Source organism: Perca fluviatilis, chromosome 3 (genome assembly GCF_010015445.1).
Source record: "Perca fluviatilis chromosome 3, GENO_Pfluv_1.0, whole genome shotgun sequence".
Taxonomy (NCBI): Eukaryota; Metazoa; Chordata; class Actinopteri; order Perciformes; family Percidae; genus Perca; species Perca fluviatilis.
This window is the reverse complement of record NC_053114.1, coordinates 15,561,747-15,578,474: the sequence shown is the minus strand read 5'-3', so window position 1 is coordinate 15,578,474 and position 16,728 is coordinate 15,561,747. Positions and strand designations below refer to the sequence as shown.

The following is a 16,728-nucleotide window of genomic DNA, read 5'->3' as shown; positions in this document are numbered from 1 at the left end:
TCACAAGGGTGATTTTTCTGCATTGAGTACTTTTAATAATTTAATACTTTAATATATTTTTCTTATTATACATTTACTTAAATAACATTTTCAATGCAGGCCTTTTACTTGTAATAGAGTATTTTACAGTGTGGTATTAGTACAGTTCTATATTAGTACAATATCTGAATACTTCCTCTACTATACTCAAGAAAGGTACAAGTACCAGAGTACATTTACTCAAATAATGTTATTTTGAGGCTACTGAGCTACTTTGAATAGTTAAACGTAATGTCTAAATTAGCCTGTACCAGTACCGACCATAGACTGTAGCCTGTGGTACTGACCCGGAAAGTGTGCGTTGTAAAGCGGGCGGTGCCGTCTTTGTACATCCGGTGGGTTCGAACCTCTGTCTATGCGAAGAAGGAGAGAGCTGCTAACTAACGACACACTCCGCTGTTAGCGTGAACCATCAGTCACAACAAGTAACAGCAAAAAGCTTTAACGTTACATTAAGCTCCGCTCGGGCAGTCGTGTACATTTTGGCGTGACAAATAACACAAGCCGTATCCTGGTCGTCTGGATTAATCACAGCGAAGGTAAGACTGTTGTGTCTGCTTGCGACGAGCTAGCAAAGCAACATTTTGATAGTAAGCCTTTGGTTGTGAGCTAATATTTTCGTTGCTAACGGAGCTAATTTCCTTGTTGCGCTCGGTCCAGCTGTCAGCTAGCCACCAGCTAAGGCGTTAACGCCAAGCAAGGAGTCGGGTTGCTGTATTTGGTGGCAATTATGTGGCCCAATATTGTGATTAATAAGAACATGTCTCTGTAGCCATTTTCAGCTGAACACATTTTAAACCAGAGCAGTCACTATGGCTAAGTAATGTTTGGCTAACGTTAGCTTCGTGGCTGGTCAGTCAGGTTTTTTTTTTGGCAAGCTGGAAAGCTAACTTGGCTAACGGCTAGTTAATCGATGTGACCATCACTAATGTTAGGCTTTGTCCAGGAAACATTGGCGTACAACTCGCTTCCTTTTTTTGATTTAACCGGAGGGCCCGCTTACAAAGGATCGGTCATCTTTATATTAGCCTCAGATGCCTCTACAAAACACTTCCTCACGTACAAAGTGTTAACAACCGTAGGTTACAGCTGCTTCTCAGTGCAAGGTAACGGATGCAAAGACAGGATGGCACAGAATATGAAATGCATTAACTAAGGCCCCTTCCTCAGCCTGGTGCCAGTGGGCATAGTTGTATTGAAGCTAACTGATGCAAGTTATTCTGATTTTGTCAGGTGTAACGTTAAATGTCAGGTTAAATTGTAACGTTACCTCCCAATGTGCAAATGTTTCTTGCTCATGGTCAAATGAGCATACTGTTAGATACGGTAGTCTCAATGCAAATGTTCCTTCCTCAACTGCATAGATGGCTTATTATTGAATCAATAGTGTATTCAGTTACCCTTCATCTATTTAAATAATTGGTTGGGGTCATTTTCCACTTAATAGCACAGGGCTTTAAGAGAGTGGTGCAAACCACTTGTGAAGTTATTTTATTGAAATATATATGTTACTAGCTGGACATATGCCCAAACTAGGCTATGTGGATCCATAATAAATTACTGCTTCCTTTTTAAAAGAGTTCCACTTAAGGAAAGGCTTGGATGAAGTAGTTTGTGATCTGTTCATGAACTTCACTTAATGCAAGCCTGAACAAACTCACTGTTTACAGGCCTCAACTTAGGAACATCTACATTAAAGTAACATTTTTGTGTGTGTTACATTTCAATACATTTGCATTTTGTTCGTGTATAATTAGAACATTTGCTTTTTATTATTTGCAGGTTTTGCAGGTAATTATTGACGTGACAAAGCTGTGGTCAATGGCTTATCCGTCATCATATGTGCAGTTCATTACTACAGAATGTAGACCACCTCAGTACAGTTAAAGTAAGCTATAAGTTGTCTTTACAGAATTTAAGATATATATTTCTGCGGATCATGCAATATTTGTATGATTTTTTTTTTTTTTTTTAACTCTGGAAAAATTAGATCATTGTCATGGATGTGCGTGCACACAACTGTCGTGTATATATAAATGTGGTGTTCTCTATGAATTGATGGAGAAGGAAAACTGGATAATCTAAACTCCCACCAGTTATAGTTTATAAGAGCTGGCTTTAAGGAGAGAGAGGCAGCTGTTTGCTGGCATTGCCACAGTAGGAGTCTGCATTATTGGCAGGCCCCCCTCTCAGGCTGCTCTTTCCACTGAAGGTTAATCACTCCACTCAGAGCCTTTATGTATCTGTACAAATGAAAAGAGGTCAACAAATTAGTCTTTTTTTCTTTTTCTTTTTTTTTAAATAGATGCTAATAAGCTATAAGCATCTCAGTTTCTCAAGATATTTTGACAGGCAGAATTTGTGGACTGTAATCAAGGTTTCTGGAGTCTTAAATACATTTTCAATGGCACCGTAGTGTGTTACTTAAGGGGATGTACCAGTGAATAGTGCTGGATTTTCAAACCAGCTATTAAGCAATTACATCAACTTTCCTAAACTCTTGAAATGTTTAGTTTTTGATTAACCGGCCTTTTGCCGCTTTTTTTGTCAGGCTCCCTTGCTGCTCTGACTTTGTGCCAGGGATTAAACAGTAATGTGTATGCTTTGATGCATTTCACTTGGATATTATAACAGCATTGTGAAAATAGTACTGTCCATAATATCAACTTCCTGCTTCATCATTTCCAGTAGGACCAGAACTATAAAAGGAAATAGTCTGACGATGTTTTCAGCTGAAAGAATATTGGTGATGTGACACAGATGTGAGATCAGCAGAGCTTATTGATTGTAGTTACAACAATTCAATTCTGAGAGCACCTTGAGTAATATGACACATTTCTTGTTCATTTCTTGTTATATTTGAACAGAATGACAGTGTGTGATTGTTCAAAATATACAATGGTATTATTTTTTACACATGGTTTGTGCCCAATTGTACATTTTGAAACCTCAAAGCTCATCTATTAAATTTTGAGTGCAAATTTTCAGGAAGCAAAAAGAATGAAAATCTAATGTACTGGTATACATTTTAAGAATGTAAACTATTTCTTGCCTTTCAATGTTTAACAGGGTTAATTAATCAATGCACATAATTATGTTACTTTTCTTTGAGCACTCATACAGGCCAAGCCAGAGTCAAATGAAATGCCTTTATGCAAATGAGCACTATATCAGACACCACGCAGTGCCATCATAAATCTACACAGGCATCTACATTTACCACCTATCTATTCTAATCCAGCACGAACCCAACTAAGTTTCCACTTCGAAACTACGGTATGACATTCAAACTACAGAACAACAACTGAACACTACCTCAGCATTTCTTCAACATGCTCATCAGCCCAACTGTTGCACTTTGCACTCTCACCTGGAGAAGACGGTTTCTGTGGTGTTTGATTCCTGGTAGTCGTGCAGCTCTGACAATATCAGTTCCTTTTACTAGGGCATGCATATTGATTACATCAGGACGTTCTAATTTGAGACTATCTGATATGGTTTTTTTTCCAGTTTTATTTATATAGCCCAAAATCACAAATTTGCCTCAAGTGGCTTTAAATGTAAATGTTTGCACACATTTTACCAAAGTGGACGAGGGCAAAATGCTACATTTGCAAAACAAATTTTAAGCAAGCCTGGCCAAACCAACATGTACTTATTTGTTTGCGGTATTTGTTGCTGGCAAAAAAGAATTGTTGAACAAAATGGAAAGAAAGGGGTTAAGAAGCTAATGGGATTTTAATTTATAATCTCCTTTCATGTCCTCTCCTTCTGAGAAACAAAATTACCTTTAACCTTACTTTTATCGGATGCCAAAAGGTGTGTATCCTCAAACATATCCTCCTTTATCAGGAGACATGGTGCTTCCACAGGGATAAAGGCCGGGGATTCCCCATGTTACATCAAAACTGGAGAAGCCATTTGTAGAGACCACAGAACAGTCCAGTGGATTGCTTGTTGTTCACTTAATTAATTGGGCGCTCAGCTGATGCGAATTTACACATAGTTGCTCCATAACATTTATTTTGAAAAATCCCTTTTACACACACAAGGTTAACAAAACTACAGGGACACTTTCTAAAATAATACCATACACAACAACGCCACCACTTAGTATGTCCTAAAAAATACTAAAGAGTTGCACAGTTTCAGCTGAAATTGAACATTTACAAATGCTGTATTATAATGGGACTATTATAGTGGATGTTTTTACATTTTGCAGCAGTAGATATGACTTTGTCCAAGATAAGCATTTTTTCAATAAATTGAACATATATTCAAAAATGAGCACCGTGTATGTATCAATAACCAGATGAAAAGGATACACAAGTAGTTCAATCATACCTAGGGGCTCATTACAGCATATAGTGTGAAACGCCTTTTAAAAATGAAAGGTTTCAGATGTTTTGCTGCTTTACGTAGCATGAAAGTTCTTGTCCCACTTTGATGTTCATTTTTCCCTCATAATCCTCAGGCATGTCTGAACATGTTTGAAATACAATGGGGATGTGGTAATCTCCCTAGTACCGTAATACAAATGACAAATGCGTATAACAGGCAAAGAAACTGTACATTGTTTTGTGGTATTTGTTATAATGTGATATTCTCATACTCTGAAATTTAATGTGAAAACACCTTAAAAGTAAAGCTGGCATATAATTGGCTCCAAACAAACTGGGCTAAAACTGCCCTTGGGTCATCCCTGTGTGTTGCATTATCTGTAACAACAGACTCTTGTCTCAAATCAAAAGAAGATTTTAATATACCGTAGAATTTAGCATAATTATTGTGGAAAACAAAATTTTGAAACATTTGATCACACTTCATTTACACCCAAAAGCACATGAGTGGAAATGACAAATGACAGTCAATGTGACGCCTCAGTGTCTGCTGACCAGTCCGAATCAATCATGCCTCTCTTCCTTAAAACCACACTTGAATCTTCAGTGTAACCTTATTTTTGTAGTAATATAACTTTGAATAAAGTCGCAAGCTGTGTGTGTGTGTGTGTGTGTGTGTGTGTGTGTGTGTGTGTGTGTGTGTGTGTGTGTGTGTGTGTGTGTGTGTGTGTGTGTGTGTGTGTGTGTGTGTGTGTGTGTGTGTGTGTGTGTGTGTGATCCTGCGCCCACCACCGAGTTTGTGTGTGAAGATGGTCTTCAATCAGGGGAAACACCTAGCCGAGCTTATCTAAACACTGGTTCGCACTGGATTGGACTGGCCTACAAATGTTGTTTGCACAATGGAAACTGTAACGGCTCACCATTTGTCGTTGCTGCAAACCTGTTTTATAGCCGTGTTGTTCTGTTCCTGGTTTTATGTAATAGCAACAGTGCACAGTTGCCCTTGAGAGCAAACTAGCTGTCTTTGATGCTGAGATATGTGCGGGCAATACTCAGCATGAGTCACCCGAAAGCCCACACACACAAATACTTTTCAGCAGCAGCCTTTCCATGCTCGGGAATTACAGCATTGTCATGAAATCATTAGTAGCTGTTTTTATTTTTTTTACATGCATTTTTGGGTGGCTAATTAATGGAACTGGTAATCTGAGAAAAGAGGCCTGCAGTTGATAAAACCTACTTCTTATTTCTAAGTGATTTTTGAATCTTACACTAAACTGCTTTTACTCATTATTATTTACTCGTTATTATTCTGAGCACTTGATGAAATCCGACCAGTGTCTATCAAGTTAAGCTACGGTGTCCTTGCGAGCAGATGTAGCTTTATATAATTGTTGACATAATATTCCCTTCTGTCATTGTCTGCCAGGCTCTAGCTGTGGGTGGTGGAGAGCCTTGAGATGCATTCATGATCTCAAACTATGACTTTAAGGTTTGTGTTGATGTTAGAACTGTTTACTGGCTGTGACCTGATGACTATCTCTTTAAGTCAGCAGCTCAGTTACAGTAAGCCAGTCCTGTCCTCATTTAGCACGGTTTACTTGTAAACATTGAGCGTTTATGCGACTCATGACCTTCAAATATGAGTAAAACTTGTATTGTTATGAAGTTAAATTTAGAAAAAAAATTACTGCACTTTTTTTTCTAACATGATATTGACAGTAGTGGAACTTTAAATGGCAAAATAGATATCTACCTTACTCTTGCCATTGCCCACAACCAAGGCACTGGACCATTATTAAATAAACTTAATTCAATTCCAATTTCTGTTTTATTTGACTATACTGTGTTGCATTTCTTTAAATCTTGAGGTAGGGAGTCATGTTTTTCAGGAACTTTTAAGTGGCTAAATGTCTTCAATGTGGATCTACTTTAAATGGTATTTGCAGTGCCAGTGTTTTCAATTTGCCAGTGTTTGGAATGGTAATTTAAATGTTCATTTGACTGTCAGCTTTTGCTAAGAAGAAGCTCACTGGAAAGGACTGGTAGTGTGTTCTTTTTTTTAAGATTCTTTTTTGGGCATTTTAGGCCTTTATTTAGCAGGACAGCTGAAGACATGAGAGAGGGGCAATGACATGCAGCAAAGGGCCGCAGGTCGGAGTCGAACCCGGGCCCGCTGCATTGAGGACTAAACCTCTACATATGTGCGCCCTTAAACCCAATTTAGTTTGCAGGACTTGATCAGATTAACATTGGAGACAACACCTTAGCACCACGAAACCACGTTCAATGTGCTGCTCTCTGTGGAAAGTTAATGGCTTTGTCGTTTCTTGTGTTTGCTACAGGTCCTCCGCCTTCTCCTTCCTGTGACAGATGCTGGGGCCAGAGATCAGTCTGTTCAACTGTTAGAGGTGACAGGGTGAGGACGGGGGAGGAGTGTCGGCTAGCTGTACTAGGTTTTGTCTCATGAGAGTGACTGTGCCATCCAGGCACTGCCAGTGACCAGGGCTGTGGCTGTGGTGGGCCCGGCCCAGGAGGCCTTTTTGTACATCTTCTCAGGCCCCTGCTGACCTGTGCTGCTCACACCATGGATCAACAGAGAGATAAATATGGCGAGCGGCCTGCCAGGAGCACTAAAGTTTCCCAGGGAAGCCGCAGCGGACACTCGTCCCGACCATCTGGCTCCTCCAGCTCATCTGGCGTTCTCATGGTGGGGCCAAACTTTCGTGTGGGCAAAAAGATCGGCTGTGGAAACTTTGGTGAATTGAAGCTTGGTAAGTTGACTCTAAATCTTGTGTTAAATGGTTCAAGACATATTAACTGACGAGTGAATGTGTTGGTTTTTTTTATAGCAGTTCTTAATGGTTCCGTGTGTAACTACAGTCAGTTGCCAGTTTATAAGGTTCACCTAACCAAAACTAATGCAGTCTAAATAGTTCATTTTTAATTTAAACTGTTTTAGAGAGGTGTCGATTCAACTTTATGCTCATTTGAAGGTTGTAGTTTGGGGTAGTGTTGCATTGTATTGCATTATACTGATCAGAGTAGACTAAAAGACACCTCTCAGTATAATGCAATACAATTCCACAGCAGCACTGCAAATTATAGCCTCCAAAATAACCATAAGTTAATCCAAACCTCTTGAAACAAATAAATACAAACATAACATTATAACTTCCATGACAATAAACTTCTTGAGGGCTGTTTTATTAGGCTGCATTCTCTTTGGTTAGGTGTACCTGGCAACGGAGTATATTCCCAGTAGAGTTGGGGGAGGAAACGCTTATTGGATAATTTTTTTGTTTTATACATGGATCTTGCAAAATATGCAAGAAATTTAAATAACAAATCTCCACTCAGTCAGACACAATCAGTTACAGAGTTGCCTATTCCCTGGTGAACCTGTTGTAAAGCCTTAATGGTGTACTTTCTTTTTAAAGCCATCTAATCGGTCTTTCCTGTCTTATTTCAGGTAAAAATCTCTACACCAACGAGTATGTAGCTATTAAACTGGTAAGTGCACACTTTCTTTCTCTGCTTGATTCCCCACCTCTGCTGATGTAAAAATCCTTTCCCAAATGATAGATAAAATACAGCTACACAGATGCATAATGAAGAACAGAGAGTAGTGATGCATCGAAAATGTTACTAAAATTATTTAAAGTGGCTATATGTAACTTTCAGTTTGTGTTGATTCCAGCGGCCACTTCTGACAAAAGCGGTAGTGTTTTTACCACACTTGCTGGCGTAAAGGTCTTTTCTTGCTGTATAGGCAACTGTATTACCGAGTTAGCGTTACCGGCGCCTCATATACAGTAGTTGCGATGAATGTTTTGCTCAGAGAATGATTCATTTACAATAAGAATACATTACAGATGCATCACTGCATTTCAAATGTTGCATACAGTAACTTAGCCTACTTTAGATGTATCGTGAGCTAAACCGGCTAACGTTATCACTGTGTCACGAGCCAAAGCATTAAGAGTTCGTTGTAGCAACATAATAATAATAATGATGATGATAATAATAATAATAATAATAATAATAATAATAATAATAATAATAATAATAACTTTGATTTATTTAGCTCATTTCATGAAACCCACGGACGCTTTACACAAGTACAGGGGGACAAGGGAAAAGAAAATAGTAGGCCAACACAAACACGGACTAAAAGGAATAAAACGTCCGCGCTAAATGGAAGGGGGACGTCATTTAATGTCGGCTACTGACGAACAACCACATCGCGCAATCTAAAGTTATTTTATGAATGAAATAGACATATTACATACCTGAGGGCCTGTTCAGGGTTGGTTTTGAATCCTGAACAATTAGTGATGGGTCTCGAGACCCGGTTCTGTTAAGGACCCGGTCCCAAATTTCTCAAAACCCGAAAATCAATAAGGTCCGAGCTTATCGATACTGCTATCGAGACTAGTGGATCATATAACGTTATCTATAAAAATAGATATGTGGGCGAACCGGAAACGTGATTTACGAGCACAGTGTGTGTGCTTAAAGACCATATCTGTAAAGACTAGCCTCCCCACCGCAAGTCATTCAAAACCTAGTCGGACTGGCTACCGAGAGCACCGCTCCGTGGGCCGCTTAATCAGCTCGTTAAAACAAAAACACCGACAGAGACCGAGGAAGTCACAGACTCACAGTTTTTGCAATAAGGTTAAGAGTCTGTCATCTTTTTAACAAATAATGGAAAAGTATCTTTAATAGTATCGATAAAGACTTGGATTGTTAAGCAGTCTCAAAAATGGTATCGATATCAATAAAAATGAACGATCCCCTTCCCTATTTACAGTCCTGTAATTGTCTCGGTCTGTTAAAGAGTGTGACTTGGTTTTCGCCGTATTTCACTTTCAGCTTTTAGTTGTTAATTAGTTGTAATTTTCTTTTTTTCTGTGATGGCTCTGCCCCAGTATCAGCCATAACTTCTAAAATATAATTTTAATACAATTAGGCTTATTGTAGAACTCTCCTGCCACATTTTACCTGCATATAACGCAGGCTTGTGTTTCGCCAAAATCTGTGACCCGTCAGAACGTGTGCTCTGTAGCGCCATCTACCCGCCGTAAATCATTTCGTGACTTTGCTCGAAAAATCGGACCCGGGCAAAGGCATTAATAAAAACTATATACAAATAGCGTTCTTTTCACTGTTAGTCTCGTTTGCTGTTACAGGTCATTTATGATCATCAGATAGAATATTACACCATTTCTGAAACATTTAAAAGTTACATATAGTCACTTTAATGACAGTGCTATGTTCAGACCGGGAAGCTGTTATTAAGCAGTTACTAGACACAAATTGCACGTTTTTCATTGCCATTTGCCGTTGATTTCCAGATATGACTCTCAGGTTATGCTTGGGTGGCACAGTGGGATGGTTGTTAACACTGAACTGTTCTGGTCTTCGTGAGAAACGAGGTGTAGCTGCTTGGGGATGTGTGTCTTTCCAGTGGTTGCTGGACTGGAAATCATGACTTCTGACTCATGCTTTTATTATTGCTCACCAGAGAGTAGTAAATACAGTAGCTACAATAGTATTAAGTTCACTAAGCCAAATAGTTTTTTTTTTAGTTGCTTACACTGCTTGATGGTGTGCTGACGCTGATGTAGTGCTTTCATACAATTTACATTTTGTTTTATTAAATGGGTGTTGAGAACCAAAACGTCAGTGAACTGGGATGAAATGACAGACTTGGACGCACTGTATCTTTAGTTTACACCCAGGTCAGTTTTTATCAGGAAATTGTTTTCCAGCTTACTTTTGATTGTCCCTTTTGACTAGATTATTATTGAACAATTTAGTGGGAACTTTAGGTGGAGTGTAACTTTTGGGGAAAGACTTAAGTTTCAGAAGTACCTGGGACAAAATCTGCAAAATGGAGAGACAGATGGTAACTTTTTATGATGACTGAGGTAATAGGGTCATCTGCTGTCTTCTCTAACAAAGTTTTTGGAGGAGGAGAAACATTTGAGCTGACGGGACATCATTTAGGCTACATGTTTAAACTTTTGTAAGAAGAAAGGGTGGCTGTTGATGTTTGTGCAAAACTCACACCCAAATCCACATCGCTGACGACATTCATGCTGCTAGTGCCAGTTAGTTTGGTAGACCTGGTTTTACACGATGGGGGGGTTTTCCTGGGTCATCCCAAATTCTGTTCTCACATTCAGTTGGATAGAGAAAAGAGTTGTTTTTCTTACTGATTTAACATATCCTTACAATTCTGTTTTTAGGTGTGTTTCTTTTCACTGTTTTATTCCAGTTTGTGAGGTTCTTGTCATTAACTGATTACTGGTTTTGATGTGTCCACTGTGTAGGAACCAGTGAAGTCGAGGGCACCACAGTTGCATTTAGAGTACCGGTTCTACAAAACACTGGGAACTACAGGTAAGGTCACAGATGTGTTTGCAACACCACAGGGTAGTTCTTTTTTGTGTGTGACTGCATGACAATGATTTGACTGTTTTGGAAGATCGGCCCAGAAGATTGCATCATTTCCACAACAAGTGATTACTCCACTCCGGTTACGTATTGATATTAAGCTGGGTCAGCTACTTGATTTAATCTCCAGGACGTTTTTGTGTACATGAGTTCATCAATGCCTATGTGCATGAGAGTGTGTGTTGAACAGTGACCTTGCTTGACAACAGACTTGCCAGGGGTGCAATTCAATATAAAATGTGTTGACACAAAGCTTCTTATACACCCACAGCACAGATGCAGCAGCGGAGTTTTTTTTTTTTTTTTCTGATCTACTGAAAAGACTTCCTTGTTGTTATCGAGGCAGAATATGCAGGAGGTGTTGCACACAAAATGATGTTCTATATACACTCACCTAAAGGATTATTAGGAACACCCTACTAATACCGTGTTTGAGCCCATTTCGCCTTCAGAACTGCCTTAATTGTTCGTGGCATTGATTCAACAAGGTGCTGCAAGCATTCTTTAGAAATGTTGGCCCATATTGAGAGGATACCATCTTGCAGTTGATGGAGATTTGTGGGATGCACATCCAGGGCACGAAGCTCCCGTTTCACCACATCCCAAAGATGCTCTATTGGGTTGAGATCTGGTGACTGTGGGGGCCATTTTAGTACAGTGAACTCATTTTAATGTTCAAGAAACCAATTTGAAATGATTCAAGCTTTGTGACATAGTGCATTATCCTGCTGGAAGTAGCCATCATAGGACGGGTACATGGTGGTCATAAAGGGATGGACATGGTCAGAAACAATGCTCAGGTAGGCTGTGGCATTTAAACGATGCCCAATTGGTACTAAGTGGCCTAAAGTGTGCCAAGAAAACATTCCCCACACCATTTCACCACCGCCACCAGCCTGCACAGTGGTAACAAGGCATGACGGATCCATGTTCTCGTTCTGTTAACGCCAAATTCTGACTCTACCATCTGAATGTCTCAACAGAAATCGAGACTCATCAGACCAGGCAACATTTTTACAGTCTTCAACTGTCCAATTTTGGTGAGCTTGTTCAAATTGTAGCCTCATTTTTCTATTTTTAGTGGAGATGAGTGGTACCCGGTGGGGTCTTCTGCTGGTGCAGTCCATCTGCCTCAAGGTTGTGCGTATTGTGGCTTCACAAATGCTTTGCTGCATACCTCGGTTGTAACGAGTGGTTATTTGAGTAAAAGTTGATTTCTATCAGCTGGAATAACTCGGCCCATTCTCCTCTGACCTCTAGCATCAACAAGCCATTTTCGCCCCCCAGGACTGCAGCATACTGGATGTTTTTCCTTTTTCAGACCATTCTTTGTAAACCCTAGAAATGGTTGTGCGTGAAAATCCCAGTAACTGAGCAGATTGTGAAATACTCAGACCAGCCTGTCTGGCACCAACAACCATGCCACGCTCAAAGTTGCTTAAATCACCTTTCGTTCCCATTCTGGCATTAAGTTTGGAGTTCAGGAGATTGTGTACACCTGGACGACACCCCTAAATGGATTGAAGCAGCTGCCATGTGATTGGTTGATTAGATAATTGCATTAACGAGAAATCTTACAGGTGTTCCTAATAATCCTTTAGGTGAGTGTGTATGTATACACACTCACTTACCGCTGGAAAGTTTTCATAAAACCGGGCTGTCTAACATGCCATATGATTAAACATGTATGTAGGTCAATGCTTTATCATTTATTATTGTATAATTGATTTTATTATCTATTTACGTAGATTTTTTTTGACTATAAACTTAAATGTTTTGACTGATAGTGGTTAACGACGTCATATACAGTACATGGCAGCACGCCAGAAAGTCAGTGGTGAAACCATCGCGTTCCCATCGGGTCAGTGTTACAGGAGCTCTAGTTAAGCAGCAATTCGGACGTATGATTCTTTGTTGGCTTGTCACTACGAACGACCCCTTTCGCATTATACAGTCATTTGACCCGTCTCATAAAAAAAAAAATTTGATTATATTCGCAGTAAGGAAATGTGAGGTTTGACCTCTTCAGTATGAAGCAGGCTTATACATTGTCACTGTGCTGCTTGTAGCAAAGGAATTCAATAGTGGGTGGTGATGCCGCAGTGGAAATGACACATGCCTTTGGTGTGGGAGACCCAGGTTTGATTCCCACTGCGATACATCAACCAGTGTGTCCCTGAGCAAGACACTTAACCCTAGTAGCTCCATAGGCATGCAACCTCTGACATACAGTATAGCAATTGTAAGTCGCTTTGGATAAAAGCGTCCGCTAAATGACATGTAATAATTTAAATAGCCTTTGTTGTTTTATTAAAGCATCCGTAAATGGATGACCAAAGGTACTGTCCCTGCGTAAAGCTAGTTCATGTGGTCAAAGGTTAGCACTAATACTTCGTACATGTCACCAGATGGTTTTTAATTATTTTATATATTTAATATGCATGCCATAAATCTTAGCGGATGTCAGATAACCAATAACCTCATGGCCATTTCAGCCAATATGACTGCTGATTCATTTTAGTGCAATACTAGTGTGTCTAATCTAGCACTCCTTTATTAATTCTGATGTTGTTTGCATTCAGCCAAGCCCAAATGACTCCACTGTCAAATGTAGTTTTTCCTGATACCTTACCTGTGATGGTATATCCTACAATTCACTACGTGTTTATTTTGAATACATTTTAAATGATTCATAATGGCCAGTGGCAACCGTTTCTCATGGTGTTGAATAGTGATTACAACACTAACGGCAAAAACACTGACATAACTCATAACCTTTTCTTTTCTGAAATTGTGCCCTTTACACTATTATTTTGTGTTCATAATGAAAGACAATACAATAATAGCTGCTTCTTGACTTCTCTTCCCTTAACTCTGCTTATCAGTTCGTCATGAAAGATTAGTCAAGGTCTGCTGACGCATCCTTGTCACGGCAACCAGTGACAAGAATCTTGTTAGGATTAAATGACTACAACAGAGAAATAAATTAAGGGCAAAGGAAATGGGTAGGAATGCTAGAAACAATGGAACAATAGAAGAAAAAATGTAATAGTTGTTTGTTGCTCTTCTGGTAAAATGGTTAGAATAATAACGTATACATTACGCTGGTAGTCGTGAATACACCTTAAATGGGGCTAGAGATTGATAAGAGATTTGTTTGATCATGTTGCTTGTGAATTTATAAATTAAGATGTTCCTTACAAAACCACGCTGTTACAGTTTAGGGATGGCATCAATCATAGTTTGGCATGGAAAATAAAGGCACTTTTTTGCGATGTATGGCTCCTGATGTGATTTTTAGAGCTCTACATGCATATATGATAACCAGACTGGGAATATAATGGCTATTGTTTTGCAAAGGCAAGGGCTGGAAAAGGCCAACCGTGCGGAAAATCATTAAATATTTAGAGAGTGGGTCTGCCTTTCTTAGTACTAACCTGCCTCTGTCCTCTCCTCCAGATGGGATAACGTGACCTCATTTCTTCTTGGCTGTGTGCTGGGCCACATTCCTCTCAGCCAATGCGGTTGTCGTAGCGTCTGTGTGACACGGTCTTAATAAATTACTGTGGTTAAACTCAGATGCTCAATCAGGTGTTGGATCTGGTGCATAACCAACTGTCACTGAATATTAATAAGGATGTTTCAATTAGGAATTAAGCATCTTCTTCCAGATACTATGTGAGAATATTTATCAGTGCAGTCAATAATTGCTTCGTTGCTGCTTTGGTTTTACAAGACAGCAGGCATTATTTTGCTGAGGACAAAATGTTTGGTTTTTTTTTAAGATCAAGAGGGTTTGTTCAAGGGTGGGTGGACACGATTGAGCTGTTAAAGGCATTCGCAGTCAGACCTCATCATGAAACCCTACACCACCTCTGTGACCATTGCGATCCAAAGTAAACATTTCCCGCCGTGACGCAACTTACTAGATTTTACAAACATGTAAAAGAAAGGCCGGCAGACTTATCCTGGATGTCTGTTCCCACTACTGCGAACACATCCCTCTCCGACAATGTTTTGCTTGGAGTGAAAAAATAGGGCATGAGAAACTAGAGAGCTGCGTTCTAGTAGACTTTTTGAGACATTGATTATTCTGCAGAGCAGTTTGCTTGTCTCCTTATTCTACGCATCCACTTTCATGACCAGGGCATGAAGTTAACTTTTTTGACCACCAGCCGCTGTGGCAGGTGGATTTTTAAATCCACCTGCCACAGTGACTTTTTACCAGCCACTTTTTTTATTTTTTTGCCTCCATAAAGGTGAAAAACAGGACTCGCTGTGTCTCTATGATCCTATCCTGTCCTATTCATGGTAGCCTACTCATGGACATTGTGCCGTCATCACGTGCTGTAGTAGGGGGGCCAGCCTTGATAATACTGCATAGGGGGGTTTGGTGTTGGCTCGTTATGCCCCTGCATATAAGAGATGAGATGACTGACAAAATCAGGAGTAGCCTATGTGCACCACAACAACAAAAAAACACTGGTGAATGTGGACCATAACACATGAGTTGTTGCAAAAAAGTTGCAACATTTTTTTGTATAGTTCTTAAAAATAAAAAAATAAATAAAAGGGAAACTTGTTTTGGGGAGAATAATAATTAGTACTATTAATTAATTACTCTGGGCTGAGATTTCCTAGGAACCTTACCAAAAAGGCTCAGGATGATGATGTTGGTATAATATGAAAACGGCTGGTGGATTTAAGACACAAAATAATAATTTATTAAATGAATCAAATAGGAACATATGTGTCAGTGGCTTGTTGATCTTTACATTGTTAGTTAATTTCCTATCCTGGGCTGGGACTCACATTCACGGTTTATTAAAGTACTTATTGGACTTTAACTTATCATTGCACTTACAATAAAGTAGCTGTCCTCAATTTAGGTCATCCTGTAGGTCTCATCTGTGTTTTTTCCTGCACCCACCGTGTGTGTGTGTGTGTGTGTGTGTGTGTGTGTGTGTGTGTGTGTGTGTGTGTGTGTGTGTGTGTGTGTGTGTGTGTGTGTGTGTGTGTGTGTGTGTGTGTGTGTGTGTGTGTGTGTGTGTGTGTGTGTGTGTGCGCCAGTCGCGGGGGAAACGGAGCAACAGCCCCGCCCGCTGCAGACAGCTAACAAGATTGAAACAGCAGCAACTTTAGAGTGAAAAATCGTTACAGCGTACATTGATGTTACAATGTATACATGTTGGCAGGACGGTCTGAAATGTTTTGCACGGTCTTTCGCTGTACGTTTTGTTGGTAATGTGAGATGTTCGAGTCACACACATCTCCTCTACATAACAGAAACAAGGAAATAAATTGTACCCGTTCTCACTCCCGCTTGGTCAGTGGCTGCACGTGGGACTGCTGGGATTGTGTTAGTAATGAAAATGCGATAGGGGGCCCTGGCTGTCAATCAATGTCTTTCAGTAATGCGGGCCCCTGATTGGACCAGGCCCGTAAGCAAACGCGTACCCTGCTTACCGATAGTTACGCATCTGAATCACTCAATTCTCATTGGCTACCTGCCAAAGTGGCAGGTAGATTGACAATGTTACCCGCCAATTGCAAAATTCACCCGCATTTGGCGAGTGGGCGGGTGCTAATTTCATGTCCTGTTCATGACACAATTTTTGCACACACTTGACATAAACTTACAGTGCAAAAAGCCATCCATCCACCAATCTCTATACTGCCTATCCTGTCGCAGGGGGCTGGAGCCCTGGTGAATGGTGGGGTACACCCTGGACAGGTGACTTGTCTATCCCTGGAATGACAGGCATATACTCGATGGATGGATGGATGGATAAACACATTGACACCTACAGTTTAATTTAGAGTCACGAATTCACCTAACCTGCATTCCTTTGGACTGTGGGAGGAAACCCACACAGGCCTGAGG

General features: G+C 40.0%; 1 protein-coding gene across 6 annotated transcripts in view; it reads left to right on the top strand.

The window, feature by feature from the left end:
• Nucleotides 1-382: 382 nt before the first annotated feature.
• The window catches only part of csnk1g1 (casein kinase 1, gamma 1), a 41,119-nt gene continuing 24,773 nt past the window's right edge, over nt 383-16,728 (top strand). For 5 of the 6 annotated variants that reach the window (XM_039795399.1, XM_039795398.1, XM_039795397.1 and 2 more), the window contains exons 1-4: nt 383-578; nt 6,725-7,153; nt 7,852-7,892; nt 10,721-10,790. In XM_039795399.1, the coding sequence (XP_039651333.1) occupies nt 6,967-7,153; nt 7,852-7,892; nt 10,721-10,790 (298 nt within the window). In that variant the 5' untranslated portion in view covers nt 383-578; nt 6,725-6,966. Of the gene's footprint in view, nt 579-1,821; nt 1,831-5,808; nt 5,872-6,724; nt 7,154-7,851; nt 7,893-10,720; nt 10,791-16,728 lie in introns of all 6 variants that reach the window. The other variant, XM_039795396.1, reaches the window with a different exon arrangement.